We start from the raw sequence: 14767 nt of genomic DNA, 5'->3' as shown, positions 1-14767 counted from the left end.
GGAGGAGAGTATTAAACACTTACTAGGGTTCTCCACCTATTGCAATCAAGAGAAGAAAAGCAATCTACCTCATATTACACTAGACCAATTACTGATTAAGGGGAAAAAAATCAGATTAGCAGGCAGTTCGCATAGAGCATAGCTGATTACAATAAAAATCTAAATGAATCCCAGGTGCAGTCATTCAGCAAGTGAAAACGGTTGCTGAACTAAAATAATTCATATTTCTCAATAAGCTTCAATCTCCAGCTCTCCAGCAGCCCTGCTAGAATATATACCCTATGATGTGGTGGCCTTAGAAATAAGCCACCCAGAGCTCCCACTCTGGGGAACATAGCTGTCGCCCTTCTCCAGCCACCCCTGAAAAAGCCATGCCTGCCTGGCCTGTGTGCCCAGTCAAGCATGGCCACAGCACCCATTCCTGCAGGACAGGGGATGCCTCTAATGGGTAACTCTGGCTCAAGGCCATCCCTTTAGCGGCTGAGAACTGTGCTGCAGCCTGAGCTCTTCCTACCCACTCCTCCTTCCAGCCCCTCTCCTTTCCCTCCTGGTTCCTGCTCCTTCTCCTTTACTGCACAGACACTTTCCCCCAGTAAGTTCCAATTCATTTAACCCTGTGTTGGCATCTGCCTGCCAGAGGACAACAGTCGGGCCTCCAGACCCTTTACAGTCTGGATATACTCTCTATTGCCCCCAGTAACTCACCACTGCTTCCAGATAGTTCCTAAACATAGCCTCTGTATAAGTTACCTACTTCCATGAAGAGCAGCTTAAACCAACATAACTTTATTAACCTACAAGTCTAAAAGTCATAAATCCAAAACTTGTTTCACTCAGCTAAAATCAAGGTGTTGGCAAGGCTGCATTCCAGCTTTCTTGGCTGCCTGAATTCCTTGGCTTCTGGCAACCTTCCATCTTCAAAGCCAGCCAGCATGGAGGTCAACCCTCTCACTTCACAATGCTCTGACACTGACTCTTCTGCCCCCTCCTCTACATGTAAGGACCCTTGGATGATTACACTGGGTCCACCTGGAAAATCCAGATCAATCACCAAAGTTTAAGAGCAAGTGAGTAGCTGGAGTTCCCATCATGGCACAGCGGAAACGAATCTGACTAGGAACCATGAGGTTGCAGGTTCGATCCCTGGCCTCGCTCAGTGGGTTAAGGATCCGGCGTTGCTGTAAGCTGTGGTGTAGGTCGCAGACACAGCTCAGATCTGGCGTTGCTGTGACTGCGGCATAAGCCATAAGCTGTAGCTCCAATTGGACCCCTAACCTGGGAACCTCCATATGCCGCGGGTGCAGCCCTAAAAAGCAAAAAAAATTAAAAAAAAAAAAAGATCAGGTGAGTGGCAATCTCACATGACCCCTTGCCATGTACTCACAGGTCTGGGGATCAGGATGCTGACATCTTTAGGAAGCTGTTATCCTACCTACCACAGTCCCCAAAGCCATTCAGTCCACCTCCACCACTCTTCTCCAGCCCCATCTGAAGCCAATTCAGGAACACACACCACACTCAAGGAGTATGTTCCCCTCAGAGAACTCCGTATACCTTCACATCGCTGTACATCCTCCTGTTGTTCTTCCACCTACAACTTCCTTGCAATCTTTTCTACCTGGAGAACACATCATTCAAGAACTAGCTCCACTCACAGCTACCACAAACTGCTGGACAGTGCGTGCCCTACACAATCCGTGCCCTGCACCTGGTAAGGCTGAAGTGCAGGCGCTGAAACCAGCCAACATTCAGTTCCACAAGCCAGGCCTGAGGCAGCAACCGCTGAGAGGAAGGGTAGCAATGCCCAGAAGAAACAGGTTTCTCTAAATCCCATGGCCAGAAAAGGCTCTGTATAGAATAACTCAACCTTTTCCCCTAATTACACCATCTAATAACACCTCTAACTCCATAGCACATATTCACTAAGACAATATTTGTCAAAATTTATCAATCCTACCCCACCTCCCTAGGGACCCAGAGGTTGTATTTTTTTTTTCCCACCTATTTTTACTGGGACCTCAACCAGTATCTGTCAAATTGTTTCAAAATGTCTCTCAATCAAATTGTTCAGTATATCACCACTTCAGTATTTCACCAATTGTTCAGTATAAAAGGCTAGTAAACATTTGTGTACTATTCGCTGTAATAGAACTTTTATGCATAAGTTCCATCATCTAAGAAGCCATATGGTGAGGGTCTGCCCCTCTGTTACCTAGAGAATAACCAATCGGCTTCGATTGTATTCTACTACGGCTAGCCCTGGCAACTGATTTCACACATTTGTTTCTTGACAAAAATATTAAAATATTTCTAAGATTAAAAAAAATAAAAACAGAACACTACTCGGTGGGGACAAATTCCTCCTTCAATTCAGTGCAAAGATTGTGATTTAAACATTTGTGCAACACAGAAAGCAAGCTCTGACATCAGAACTATGCCTCCTGGATTAGAACTTTTTCACTTACTATTCAACGTTGCACAAATTCCTTAATTTGCTGTGTTTTAAAATTTCCTCACTTATATAATGGGAATAATCTCATGGGGTTGTTTGTTGTGAGGATATGGCAAGTGAACATGCATAAAGGCTTGATAAATGTTAGTAATTATTAAAACAAGAAACCAAGAATGGACCCATCTTATTAAGCAGAATAAAGTCACCTGGAAAAGGTCGTCATGCACCAAACAGGTGTCCCTAACACATATTGCTTGGTTTACATATATTACCTCCTCTGAGCCTTACAACACTCTGCATGGCTAATAATCTCTGTTGAATGAAGAAACTGAGACACAGGGATGTTAAAAAAAACTTGGCTAGTCAACACCTGAGCTGAGCAAGATTTAAACTAGGTCTGCCTGACCCCCAGAAAACTTACTCTCACTGGACTAGAACATGCTGACACGTTTAAGTGACCACTTTCCTAAAAGTAACTGTGAGCCAAGGAAGGGTTTCAATCAGGAGTAAAACTATTAGATTTCATCTTGGAAAGAATCATTCTAGCAGCAATATGAAGGAGAGAATAGAAGGCAATAAGGTCCAATGGCCAAATCCCATCAGCCACCTGTTTTAGTAATGGAAGTTTTGCTAGAACACAACCTCACAACCATGCCCATTTGTTTAAGTATTTCCATGGCAGCTTTTGTGTTACAATGGCTGAGTTGAATAGTTCCACCCTTACAACCTGCAAAACTGAAACCATGTACTGTCCCATCCCTTACAGAAAAAGTCTGCTGACCCATAGCAATAGCTATTGTAGCAACCCAGGCAAGAGATGATGGGGCCTGAACTAAGGCTTGGGACTAGGGATGGAGAAGCAATTGGGAGATTTAAGAGGCAGAGTAGATCACCAGTGTGACTAATTGGATGTAGGAGTGACAAGAGAAGCCTCCAGGATTACTCCTAGGTGTCCAAGTCAGCAGTCTGCTTGGATAGTGGGGCTAGGATGTGATAGGCTCAAGAATCATTCCCAAATATGTTCAATCCTAACTTCCAGAACGGTGGATATAATCTTACATAACAAAAGTGACTTCGTACAGTGATTAAAGATCTTGAGATGGGGAGATTATCCTCAAGTATCTGAGTACCTGAATTGTGACCAAAAGTTATCCCTACCAAAAAAAGGATAGAGGCAGATCTGACATGGAGCAGGAGAAGGCAATCTGTCCACAGAGGCAGAGATGGCAGTGATGAAGCCACAAGCCAAAGAATACAAACAACCCCCAGAAGCTGGGAGAGAAAAAAATGGAGTTTCCTCTAGAGCTCCAGAGAGAGCATGTGGGCCTACTGACACCCTGATTTCAGCCCAGTGAGACTGATTTCAGATTTCTGGCTTCCAGAACTACAAGAGAATACATTTCTATTGTTTTAAGCCATGAAGTTTGTGGTAATTTGCCATGGTGGCAATAAGGAAATAATACAAGGAAATAGTACACAAAATTGTGGGGAGCTCCCATTGTGGTGCAGTGGAAACAAATCCGACTAGTATCCATGAGGATGCAAGTTTGATCCCTGGCCTCGCTCAGTGGGTCAAGCATCCAGCATTGCCTTGAGCTATGGTCACAGATGCAGACTGGATCCCACATTGCTGTGGATGTGGTGTAGGGCAGCAGCTATAGCTCTGATTCCATCCCCAGCCTGGGAACTTCCATATGCCAGGCGGGCGGCCTTAAAAAGAAAAAACACCTCAGAATTGTGAATTTAAAAGAAAAAAATAATGATCTCAGTTTTAGATTTGTGGTATATAAGGAATTCTATGACACAGATAAAGCCATCCAGCACAGTCAGGAGAAAAAAATATATATATAAACTCAGAAGTGCTCTGGGTAGAACACAAGAAGGAGTTAATAGGAATAAACTTTAGGATTATACAAGAGAAGAGTGAGAATAAGCAAGGGCTGAGGCTCTCCTCCCTAAGCAATTCTAGTCAAAAAGCCCCAAATGCAAAATAACAGTAATTTACAATGGCTTTTTGAGATGCTGAGTATGTAAGGGTAATAGTAATAACAGGTAATATATGGAATATTTGCATGTGTCAGGCATTGCGCAGAATACTCTACATGCATTCTTACTAACTGCCCATAACTTACAAGATGGATACTATTATGCCTTTTAAAGACAAGAAAAGGGAAGCAAAGTTAAGTAACTTGCCCCACATCATTCACTGGGTGAGCAAAAGCCAGGATCAAATCATCACCATCTTAACTTCAAAGCCCAAAACACTCTCAGCTCTATCTAAACTTACTTTTGATCTAAGTGTTGTTTAAAGGAAAGCTATACTAGCATGACCTCTGATGACTTTAATTCCAGATATGTGGCGGTGTTAAATCCTGTTCTAGAAAAGAGCAATCACTGAGAGGCTGAGTGAGATGAGTTAAGGCCAAAAGAGGTGTAATTAGGGGAAGGAAAAGAAAGGGTAGGGACAGCCGCAAGAAGCTTGAGGGTGGAAGAGATCAAGAAGTCAAAACTGTAACTATGGGGATTCTCATCAAGGAGTATCACCTACATTGCGGAATGGCAGGTACCAGCAACAGACCAGGGGTGCAGCTTTTTTATACTAGTTCTTGGATGGGGCCATGAAACAAGCTGCGAAAATGAAATGAGCACAGGAAGGATGGGTGATGTTGAGAGATGCAAGGCTGGCATAAAGACCAATTAAAAGCAAAGGCTTTGGACTCAGTCTAGGTTCCAGTTCCACAGCACCTACTACAGGTGAGAGCCAAGGACAAGTTATCCTCTCAGAGGCTCGATGTTCTCATCTGCGAAACGGGAATAAGAACCATTACTTCAGGTCAAGTCAAATAATTAATGTAAAGCACACGATGGGTGGCTTGAAATGTAGGTGTCATTATTTACCGTTACTCTCGTTGGCGGCATGAATAAATAATTTTTATGAATAAAACTGTAACCATTACAGCAATCACTCTCCCTATGCTTAAGAAACACTGCATTTCCATCACTTTACCAAGAACAGTGTGGTCAGCAGAAGAGCGGCCTGAACTGTCGGGAGGCCTGGACTGTGGCACCCAGCAGACCACCTGTGGCCTCATGAGGGCCTAGGTAGCACCTCTCAGCAGCTCCCCTGACAGAGTCCCCTGTGAAGTCCCGCGCCGCAGGGACACGCAGCCCCGCGCATCTGCCGGACCACCCCATGCCTTGCTCTCCCGCGGGGCCCACCCCGCACCCCCCCCCCTCAGGACTCACCTTTTCATAGTTCTGCACGAGGCGGCTGATAACCTCACGCTCCACTTGCCACTCGGGCTTCTTCAGCTGCTTCCTCAACTGTTTCTTTTGACTCTGCCTGTAGCTGTGCTTCTTCTTCCAACGATTGAAGCTCCGCACCGGGTCGGGCCGGACTCCGAGGCCCCGGGAATCGGCAGTTTTGCCCATCGCGGTGGCGCGACAGCCCGGATCTCACCCAGACCCTTGGCAACCGAGGCGGACAGAGGCACCACTCCGAGGACGCGGAACCAGCGTGGGGAGAGAAGGCGAGGGCGCGTGCGCAAAACCAGGTGCCCGCCCTCGGGCCTTTGAAACCAGGCACGCGCCGTCCGCGGCGAGAAAGAAATGGGCGGTGATTGGCTACTGGGAATCTGCAGGGCGGAGCGGAGTCGTCTCGGGGAAACGGAGGCGGTGCAACCTGAGGAAGAGGGCGGGGCTGAGTGGCTCCAGGGGCACGCTGGTGCTTTAAATGGGCGCATGCGCGCTGATTGCTGTTACTATGGTGGCGTCACACAATTTCGCACTTAAACACACAGTCTGTGAATTACAATTGTAAGCCCGGTCTTGCATATTTTGTCCATGGAGCCGAATGATTTGCCCAAAAATCAAACAGGTAGGTAATAGCTTTAGGGTTTTTCCTTTTTTTTTTAGCCTGTCAGATTCTAGCTGCAGCAGCAGGGAACTAGAGCAGAATCAAATTAAATTTGCTTTAAAATGCTATTATGAAGACAAACTGATACATTAATAAAGGATTAAGAGAAAATTATTTGCAAATTGGCCATTTAAGTGAATTGTCTTTCCGTGAATTAGTTTTCCCGGTACATTTACCTAGGGCACAGATGTAGTCTAGATAGGGGTGGAGCAGAGTTGTAGCAAGGAAAAACAGAGATTAAGTTCAAGGTTCATATGCAGAGAGTTCGGGGCTGAAATTCCCTTTCCAACCCCACGTAGCCAGATAAATACCGGAACCACATGTCAAGTCTCTAAAGAGAATATGGAGTTGGGGGCGTGGCAGGGAGTCACTAGATGTAGTAGAGAGTAAACTTCAATAAGGGGAGGTTACATAAAAGTACATATAGGTCCACTAAAAGTTAAAAATAGAACTACCACAAGATCCAGCCATTCTACTTCTGGATAAACACACAAAAGAATTGAAAGCAGTGTCTGGAAGAAACCTGTACCTCCCATGTTCATAGCAACATTATTCACAACGGCCAAAATGTGGAAGCAGCACAAGTGTCCATCCACAACGATGGATAAGCAAATGTGGCATTTCCATACTATGGAATACTATTCAGCCTTAAGAAGGAAGGGAATTCTGGCAATGCTACGACCTAGATAAACCTTGAAGTTATGCTGAGTGAAATAAATCACAAAAAGACAAATACCTTGTGATACCACTTAAATGAGGTACCTAGAGTAGTCAGGTTTATAGAGATGGAAAGTAGAATGGTGGTTGCCAGGGGCTGGGGAGAGAGGAAATGGGGAATTGTTGTTTAGTGGTTTTGCTTATTATTATTATTATTAATATACTATTGCCACTAAAATTATTATTTGTACCAGATTTCAGTTTTCCAGATATCAATCTATGAACCCAAAGATACTCTCTTTTCTACTTGCCATAACATGTTAACCTCAAAACTGTAGGATTTAAAACTTCAGTCAGGGAGTCCCTGATGTGGTGCAGCAGAAATGAATTTGATTAGTATCCATGAGGATGCAGGTTCTATCCCTGGCCTCACTCAGTGGGTTAAAGGATCCAGCACTGAGCTGTGGTATAGGTCACAGACAAGGCTCAGATCCCTAGTTGCTGTGGCTGTGGGTAGGCTGGCAGCTGTAGCTCCAGTTGACCTTTGCCTAGGAACTTCCATATGCCACAGGTGTGGCCCTAAAAAGCAAAAAATAAATAAAACTTCACTCAGGTAACATTATTTTCTTTCACAGTCACAATTTTTGCACTGCCGTCAGAAGCTTTTTTGGCACTTACTTTGAATTCAGTCTTTAGGGAAAAATTGCTTTTGCTGTGGCAACATGCTCTCGTGATGGAGATCATGGTTACAAATCACAAAGATCTCTTCCCTTCACATGATTTTTCTTTCTGTTATGTATTTATAAGTAGATCTGATCATTTTCCAATTGTATCATTTGCTGAGCAAAATCTATGTTCATGTATAGAAATGGTGGATTTTAGAAATTCATAAGTCTAACAATAATTGTTATCTGTTCTACATGTGTTCTAGGGAGGTTATAACTAAAATAATTGAACTATACTTAGCATATCTTGCCTTATTCAAATTATTTCATTTAATGCACCTGCTATTATGTTAATTATTTGGTTTTATATTTTACCCTCTAGTCTCTATTACATAACACCATAGTTACATATATATACTTTTAAAATTACATATATACTTTTAGTATATATGTATATACTTTTAAAATATATATTTTAAGTTACATATATACTTTTAAAATTCAGCTTTAATTTCAAATAGTAGCACTTGGCTGATGTGCTTTTTCATTCTCTTTATCATTTCTAAGAACGTGTGATAAATGCCAGTCTTTGCACCCTTTGCATTCTAAACTTTTTTCATTCATTGACAGTTTTTAATAAAAACAGAAACCTTCAAGATACAATAAACAGAATCTAATATGTTTTCACTGTTTGAAAGAGTTTGTATTTTGTTTGTTTGTTTCCAAAACTTCTACCAATGTTGTTTTTTATTTTTTAATTTCAGATTTCTCGATTGTGATGTACTTCCAAGAAGAATGACCTATTCTTTAATATTCAAGTTACACAACCATGTACTTGAAGTGGGAAAAGAGACGTGATATAAACGTATATTTAATTTTTTCCTTCCAGTTTTTATTTAAATTCATCTGTCTTGGTTAACATGGAGGTAAGTAAATTCCCACCATCTCTGGGTTCTACAGTCTGATGAAAATACTATTTTTTTTGCAGTATTCCCTATGTTTTCTCCAAAAATATGTATTCAGTTAACTACTTTTCTCTATAATAGCTTCCTCTTTTTTGTTATCTGGATCTATTAATTTTTTAAATTGTGTTTCTGATATGTAGTAATAAATTATATGAGCTTTGTGTTTTATCTCAAAATTTGTAAATATCTGAAAATATATATACCACCGAAAAGCTGCTAACCTTCACCATTGTTTTTTTGTTTCTTGTTTTTTGGTCTAGTGACATTTTATAAGAACAAAGAAACAAGTGCTCTTACATAATCACCTAATGATTACCCAGGAATTGCTAAATTATTGTGATATAATATGTACTTTGGAAATGTTGTTTATTTTGACTGGTAAATTAGAGGACTTCCCCCTTTTTTAAAAAAACAAATCTGATAGTTTTAACAAATAACAAATGAGGGAAAAAGCAAACCCTTGTACAGTGTTGGTGGGAATGTAAACGGGTGCAACCAGAAAACAGTATGGAGTTTTCTCAAAAACCTAAAAATAGGACTGCCATATGACCGAACAATTCCACTCCTGGGTATGTATCTGAAAAAACAAAAACACTAATTTGAAAAGATACATGCATCTCAATGTTCATAGCAGCATTATTTACAATTGCTGAGATATGACAGCAGTCTAAGTGTCCATTAGCATATGAATGGATAAAGAAGCTATGGTAATTTAATAGATGTTACATTGAATCTGCAGATTGTCTTGGATAGTATAGTCGTTTTTTACAATATTGATTCTTCCAATCCAAGAACTTAGTATCTTTCCATGTTTGTGTCATCTTCGATTTCTTTCATCAGTTTATACTTTTTAGAGTACAGGTCATTTGACTCTTTAGGTGGCTTTTTCCCTTGGCATTTTTTTGCTTTTGCTTTTTTTTTTTTTGATGCAATGATAAATGAGATTTTTTTTTGGATGTTATGATAAATGAGATGTGATGATAAATGATAAATTTACCTTTCTGATCTTTCATTGTTAGTGTATAGAAATACAACAGATTCCTGTGTATTAATTTCAATTTTTTTTCCCACTGTACAGCAAGAGGATCAAGTTATCCTTACATGTATACATTACAATTACATTTTTTTCCCCACCCCTTGTTCTGTTGCAACCTGAGTATCTAGACAAAGTTCTCAATGCTATTCAGCAGGATCTCCTTGTAAATCTATTCTAGGTTGTGTCTGATAAGCCCAAGCTCCCGATCCCTCCCACTCCCTCCCCCTCCCATCAGGCAGCCACAAGTCTATTTTCCAAGTCCATGATTTTCTTTTCTGAGGAGATGTTCATTTGTGCTGGATATTAGATTCCAGTTATAAGTGATATTGTATGGTATTTGTCTTTGTCTTTCTGGCTCATTTCACTCAGTATGAGATTCTCTAGTTCCATCCATGTTGCTGCAAATGGCATTATGTCATTCTTTTTTATGGCTGAGTAGTATTCCATTGTGTATATATACCACATCTTCCGAATCCAATCATCTGTCGATGGACATTTGGGTTGTTTCCATGTCCTGGCTATTGTGAATAGTGCTGCAATGAACATGTGGGTGCATGTGTCTCTTTTAAGTAGAGTTTTGTCCGGATATATGCCCAAGAATGGGATTGCGTCAATTTTTTTTTTAATGGCCACACCCACAGCCTGTAGAAGTTCCTGGGTCAGGGATTGAATCCAAGCCATAGCTGTAACAATTGTGGATCCTTTAACCCACTGTTCTGGGCTGTGCACTGAACCCAGGCCTCCCCAGCAACCCTAGCTGCAGTCAGATTCTTAATCCATAGCACCACAGCAGGAACTCCTCTGTGTATTAATTCTGTATCCTACAATTTTACTGAATTTATTGATGAGCTCTAGTAGTTTTCTGGTAGCATCTTCAGGATTTTCTATGTATAGTAATACGTCATCTCCAAACAGTGACGGTTTTTCTTTTCCCATTTGAATCCCTTTTATTTCTCTTTATTCTCTAATTGTTGTGGCTAGAACTTCCAAATCTATATTGAATAAAAGTGATGACAGTGGACATCCTTGTCTTGCTTTCAGCTTCTCACTGCTGAGTATGATATTAGCTGTGGCCTTTGTTCTATTGAGGTAGGTTCTCTCTATGCCCATTTTCTTTCTTTTTAAAAAATTTTCTTAAATTTTTTTGCTTTTTAGAGCCGCACCCTGTGGCATATGGAGGTTCCCAGGCTAGGGGTTGGATCGGAGCTGTAGCTGCCAGCCTACGCCACAGCTACAGCAATCTCAGATCTGAGCTGTGTCTATGACCTACACCAGCTCAAGGCAACGCCAGATCCTTAACCCATTGCACAAGGCCAGGTATCAAACCTGCATCCTCATGGATACTAGTTGGGTTTGTTTCTGCTGAGCCACAATAGGAAATCCTCTATGACCATTTTCTAGAGAGTTTTTATCATAAGTGGATGTTGAATTTGATAGAAAGTTTTTCTTCATCTATAGAGATGATCACATGGTTTTTATTCTTCAGTTTGTTAATATGGTATATCATACTGATTGATTTGTGGATAATAAAAAATCCTTGTATCCCTTGGATAAATCCCACCTGATCATGTTGTATGATCCTTTTAATTTATTATTGGATTCAGTTTGCTAGTATTTTGTTGAGGATTTTTGCATCTATGTCCATCAGTGATATTGGCCTATAATTTCCTTTTTTTGTGTTATCTTTGTCTGGTTTTGGTATCAGGGTGATGGTGGCCTCATAGAATGGGTTTGGAAGTATTCCCTCCTCTGCAATTTTTTGGAATAGTTTCAAAAGGGTAGGTGTTAACTCTTCTCTAAAGATTTGATAGAATTTTCCTGTGAAGCCATCAGGGCCTGGACTTTTGTTTGTTGGGAGCTTTATAGCTTTTTTTTTTTTTTTTTTTTTGTCTTTTTAGGGTCAGACCCATGGCATATGGAGGTTCCCATGCTAGGGGTTGAATCAGAGCTACAGCTGCTGGCCTATACCACAGCCACAGCAACACGGGATCTGAGCCACCCCTGTGACCTACACCACAGCTCACGGCAATGCCAGATCCCCAACCCACTGAGCAAGGCCCGGGATCAAACCTGAATCCTCATGGATACTACTCGGATTTGTTTCTGCTGCTCCATGACAAAAACTCCTCTAATATTATTGATTTGAGTCTTCTCCCTTTTTCTTGGTGAGTCTGGCTAAAGGTTTATCAATTTTGTTTATCTTTTCAAAGAACCAGCTTTTAGTTTTGTTGATCTGGTCTATTGTTTTCTTCATCTCTATTTTATTTATTTCTGCTCAGATATATTAAATTAACAATGGTTTTTTCATAAAACTAGAATAAAAATATTTTAAATTTGTATGGAAACACAATGGAACCCATACAGACAAAACAGTCTTGAGAAAGACAAATGGAGCTGGAGGAATCAGGCTTCCTAACTTCAGACTTTACTACAAAGCTACAGTCATCAAAACATAATGGTACTGGCACAAAAACAGACACTGGCACAAAAACATTAATCAATGGAACCTGATAGAAAGCTCATAAATAAACCCACACACATATGGTCAACTATTCTATAACAAAGGAGGCAAGAATATACAGTGGAGAAAAGACAGTCTCTTCAATAAATGGTTCTGGGAAAACTGAGCAGTTACATGTAAAAGAATGAAATTAGAGCATACTCTTACACCATATGTAAAAATAAACTCAAAATGGATTAAAGACCTAAATTGAGGACCAGACACCATAAAACTAATAGAGGAAAACAGGACACTCTTTGACATAAATCACAGCAATATCTCTTTGGATCCATCTCCTAGAGTAATGGAAATAAAAACAAAAAGAAACAAATGGGGCCAAATTTAACTTAAAATATTTTGCATAGCAAAGGAAATCATTTAGAAAAAAGAAAAGACAACCCACAGAATGGGAGAAAATATTTGCAAATGATGCAACTGATATGGGATCAATCTCCAAAATATACAAACAGCTCATACAGCTCTATATCAAAATACAAACAATCCAATCAAAAAAAAAAATGGACCTAAAAAGACATTTCTCCAAAGGAAACGTACAATTGGCCAAAAGAAAAGATACTCAACACTGCTAATTACTAGAGAAATGCAAATAAAAACTACAATGAGGTATTGCCTCACACCAGTCAGAATGGCCATCATTAATAAGGCTATAATAAATACCGGAGAGGATGTGGAGAACAAAGAATCCTCCTACACTGTTGGTAGGAATGTAAATTGGTGCAGCCACTATGGAGAACAGTATGAAGGTTGCTTCAAAAACTAAATACAGAACTACCATATGATCCAGCAATCCCACTCTTGGGCATATATCTGGAGAAAACAATAATTTGTAAAGATACATGCACCCCAATGTTCATTGCAGCACTATGTACAATAGTCAAGACATGGAAGCAACTTAAATGTCCATCAGCAGAGTAATGGATAAAGAAGATGTGATATATATTGTACATCAACTATAGTTCAATAAAGAAAATTTGATAGTTTTACTGAGTTGAATCATGTTTTAGAGTTAACCACTACAGGTAAATTTTTTTCCAGACACACAAAGGATCTCTTCAATAGCAGTTCTTTGTTTAATTTTTCTGCTATGATATAACTGCCTCTATGCATTGTTACTAAAACTAAATACTGTTTAATTTCAAGAGATTCCTGCAAGAGCTGAATAACTGCCTAAAGAAGCTAAAGATGATTCATCTAAATCCTATCATGTAAAAATGACAAATAATTTCTAATAAATCAATTCAACTATATGTCAACTTTTTATTGGAAAGGAAATTAATAGCCCTACAACAAAACATATGTTTATTCAAATAAAGACATCCCCCTTTGTTCTTTATGCCTTATCAATATCATCAGTCACTCTTTACAGAATTTAAGAGGTTGCAACTTAGGATGGTTCCATCTTCTTTAACTGATATACTCTAAAACTTGCAGGGCCAACATGCAGCCATCTCAATCCCAAAGAGCCAAAGTGTATGTAACTTTATTGAAATTTTCAACAATAAAAATATATTTGCCTAACTGGCTAGTATACATAAATCAGAAGCCCAAGAAGTTCTAGCCCAGCACAACTGTTGTGTTTTAACTAGTGCCAGGAGTCATCAATCAATTAATTTGTCTCTGCACACATTGTTCATTCATCTGTCTAACTTTTGTGAGCACCTAGAGTGTACTGGACATTATTAAGCTTCAAGAATTCAAAAATGAATAAGAAATTGACCTTGTCTCAAGGAGTTTATAACCTTGTAGGATAGTCTCCAAAGTTAGCTTCCTGAGAATCACATAGGGAGTTTTTTTTTTAAAATAGTACTTTCTCAGATTTACCAAAAAAAAAATTCTGATTCTGTATGTATAAATCATAAACTAGGCAATCTGATGTGATTGGCCAGATCAACTGGTCTGCACATTGCCTTTTGGGAACCTCTGGTCTAATAGATTATAATTAATTATAATAATTGAAGCTGATTATAATTAATTATGTCTGTTCCAGTTTAATGCCACTAAAATCACACCATACTAAAACTATAAAATATTGACATATGAAAGGAAAATCGTAGTGAATAATGTCTCCATATCCCTTGATTCACATTTGAGTCATAGATGATACTAATAAGCTGAACAAAACCACCTCCTCTCATGAGTGTTATCAATAAAAACTACTGTGACTCTCACACAAAAGCATGCTGATAAAGAGATCTACTAATAAAAACACTTGAAAACTTATGCCGTAATCATTGAGACAAACTAAACATCTTTTGCCTTTTTCACTTAGGAGTTGGAACGTCCAGCTAGTCTTGTTATTTGGTCATGGCCAGCAGGTGGCAGGCTAGGATCATGCCTATCTTTCCCTTGGGGTTGGACCAAATTCAATCTGAGTTTTTATAGCCACCAAGTAGTTGGTTTTCTGGTCAGTTTACCTGCCTTGGAACAATGAGCTTTCAGAACATGGTCTACAATTAGTACTCCTCAAGTTCTCTGGAGTACTTCTGAAGTATTTTTCCATCATAATTTTTTCAGTTAAAAGTAACTGTGAACATTTATTGAGCATCCAGTGAGGG

At 39.8% G+C, this 14767-nt stretch overlaps 1 protein-coding gene and 1 long non-coding RNA gene across 2 annotated transcripts in view; one reads left to right on the top strand and one right to left on the bottom strand.

Moving 5' to 3' along the window:
• The window catches only part of DDX10 (DEAD-box helicase 10), a 259403-nt gene extending 253384 nt beyond the window's left edge, over window positions 1–6019 (bottom strand). Inside the window, exon 1 of the mRNA XM_021062753.1 lies at window positions 5699–6019. Coding sequence (XP_020918412.1) covers window positions 5699–5884 — 186 coding nt within the window. The 5' untranslated portion in view covers window positions 5885–6019. The remainder of the gene's footprint in view (window positions 1–5698) is intronic.
• LOC106504871 lies at window positions 6209–10780 on the top strand. The gene is made up of 3 exons (XR_001298767.2): window positions 6209–6329; window positions 8455–8616; window positions 10733–10780. It is a non-coding gene; the product is annotated as an uncharacterized LOC106504871 (long non-coding RNA).

Source organism: Sus scrofa, chromosome 9, assembly GCF_000003025.6.
Source record: "Sus scrofa isolate TJ Tabasco breed Duroc chromosome 9, Sscrofa11.1, whole genome shotgun sequence".
NCBI classification, from domain to species: domain Eukaryota; kingdom Metazoa; phylum Chordata; class Mammalia; order Artiodactyla; family Suidae; genus Sus; species Sus scrofa.
The sequence above is the reverse complement of the archived record's forward strand: the minus strand, read 5'-3'. Positions and strand labels throughout refer to the sequence as shown.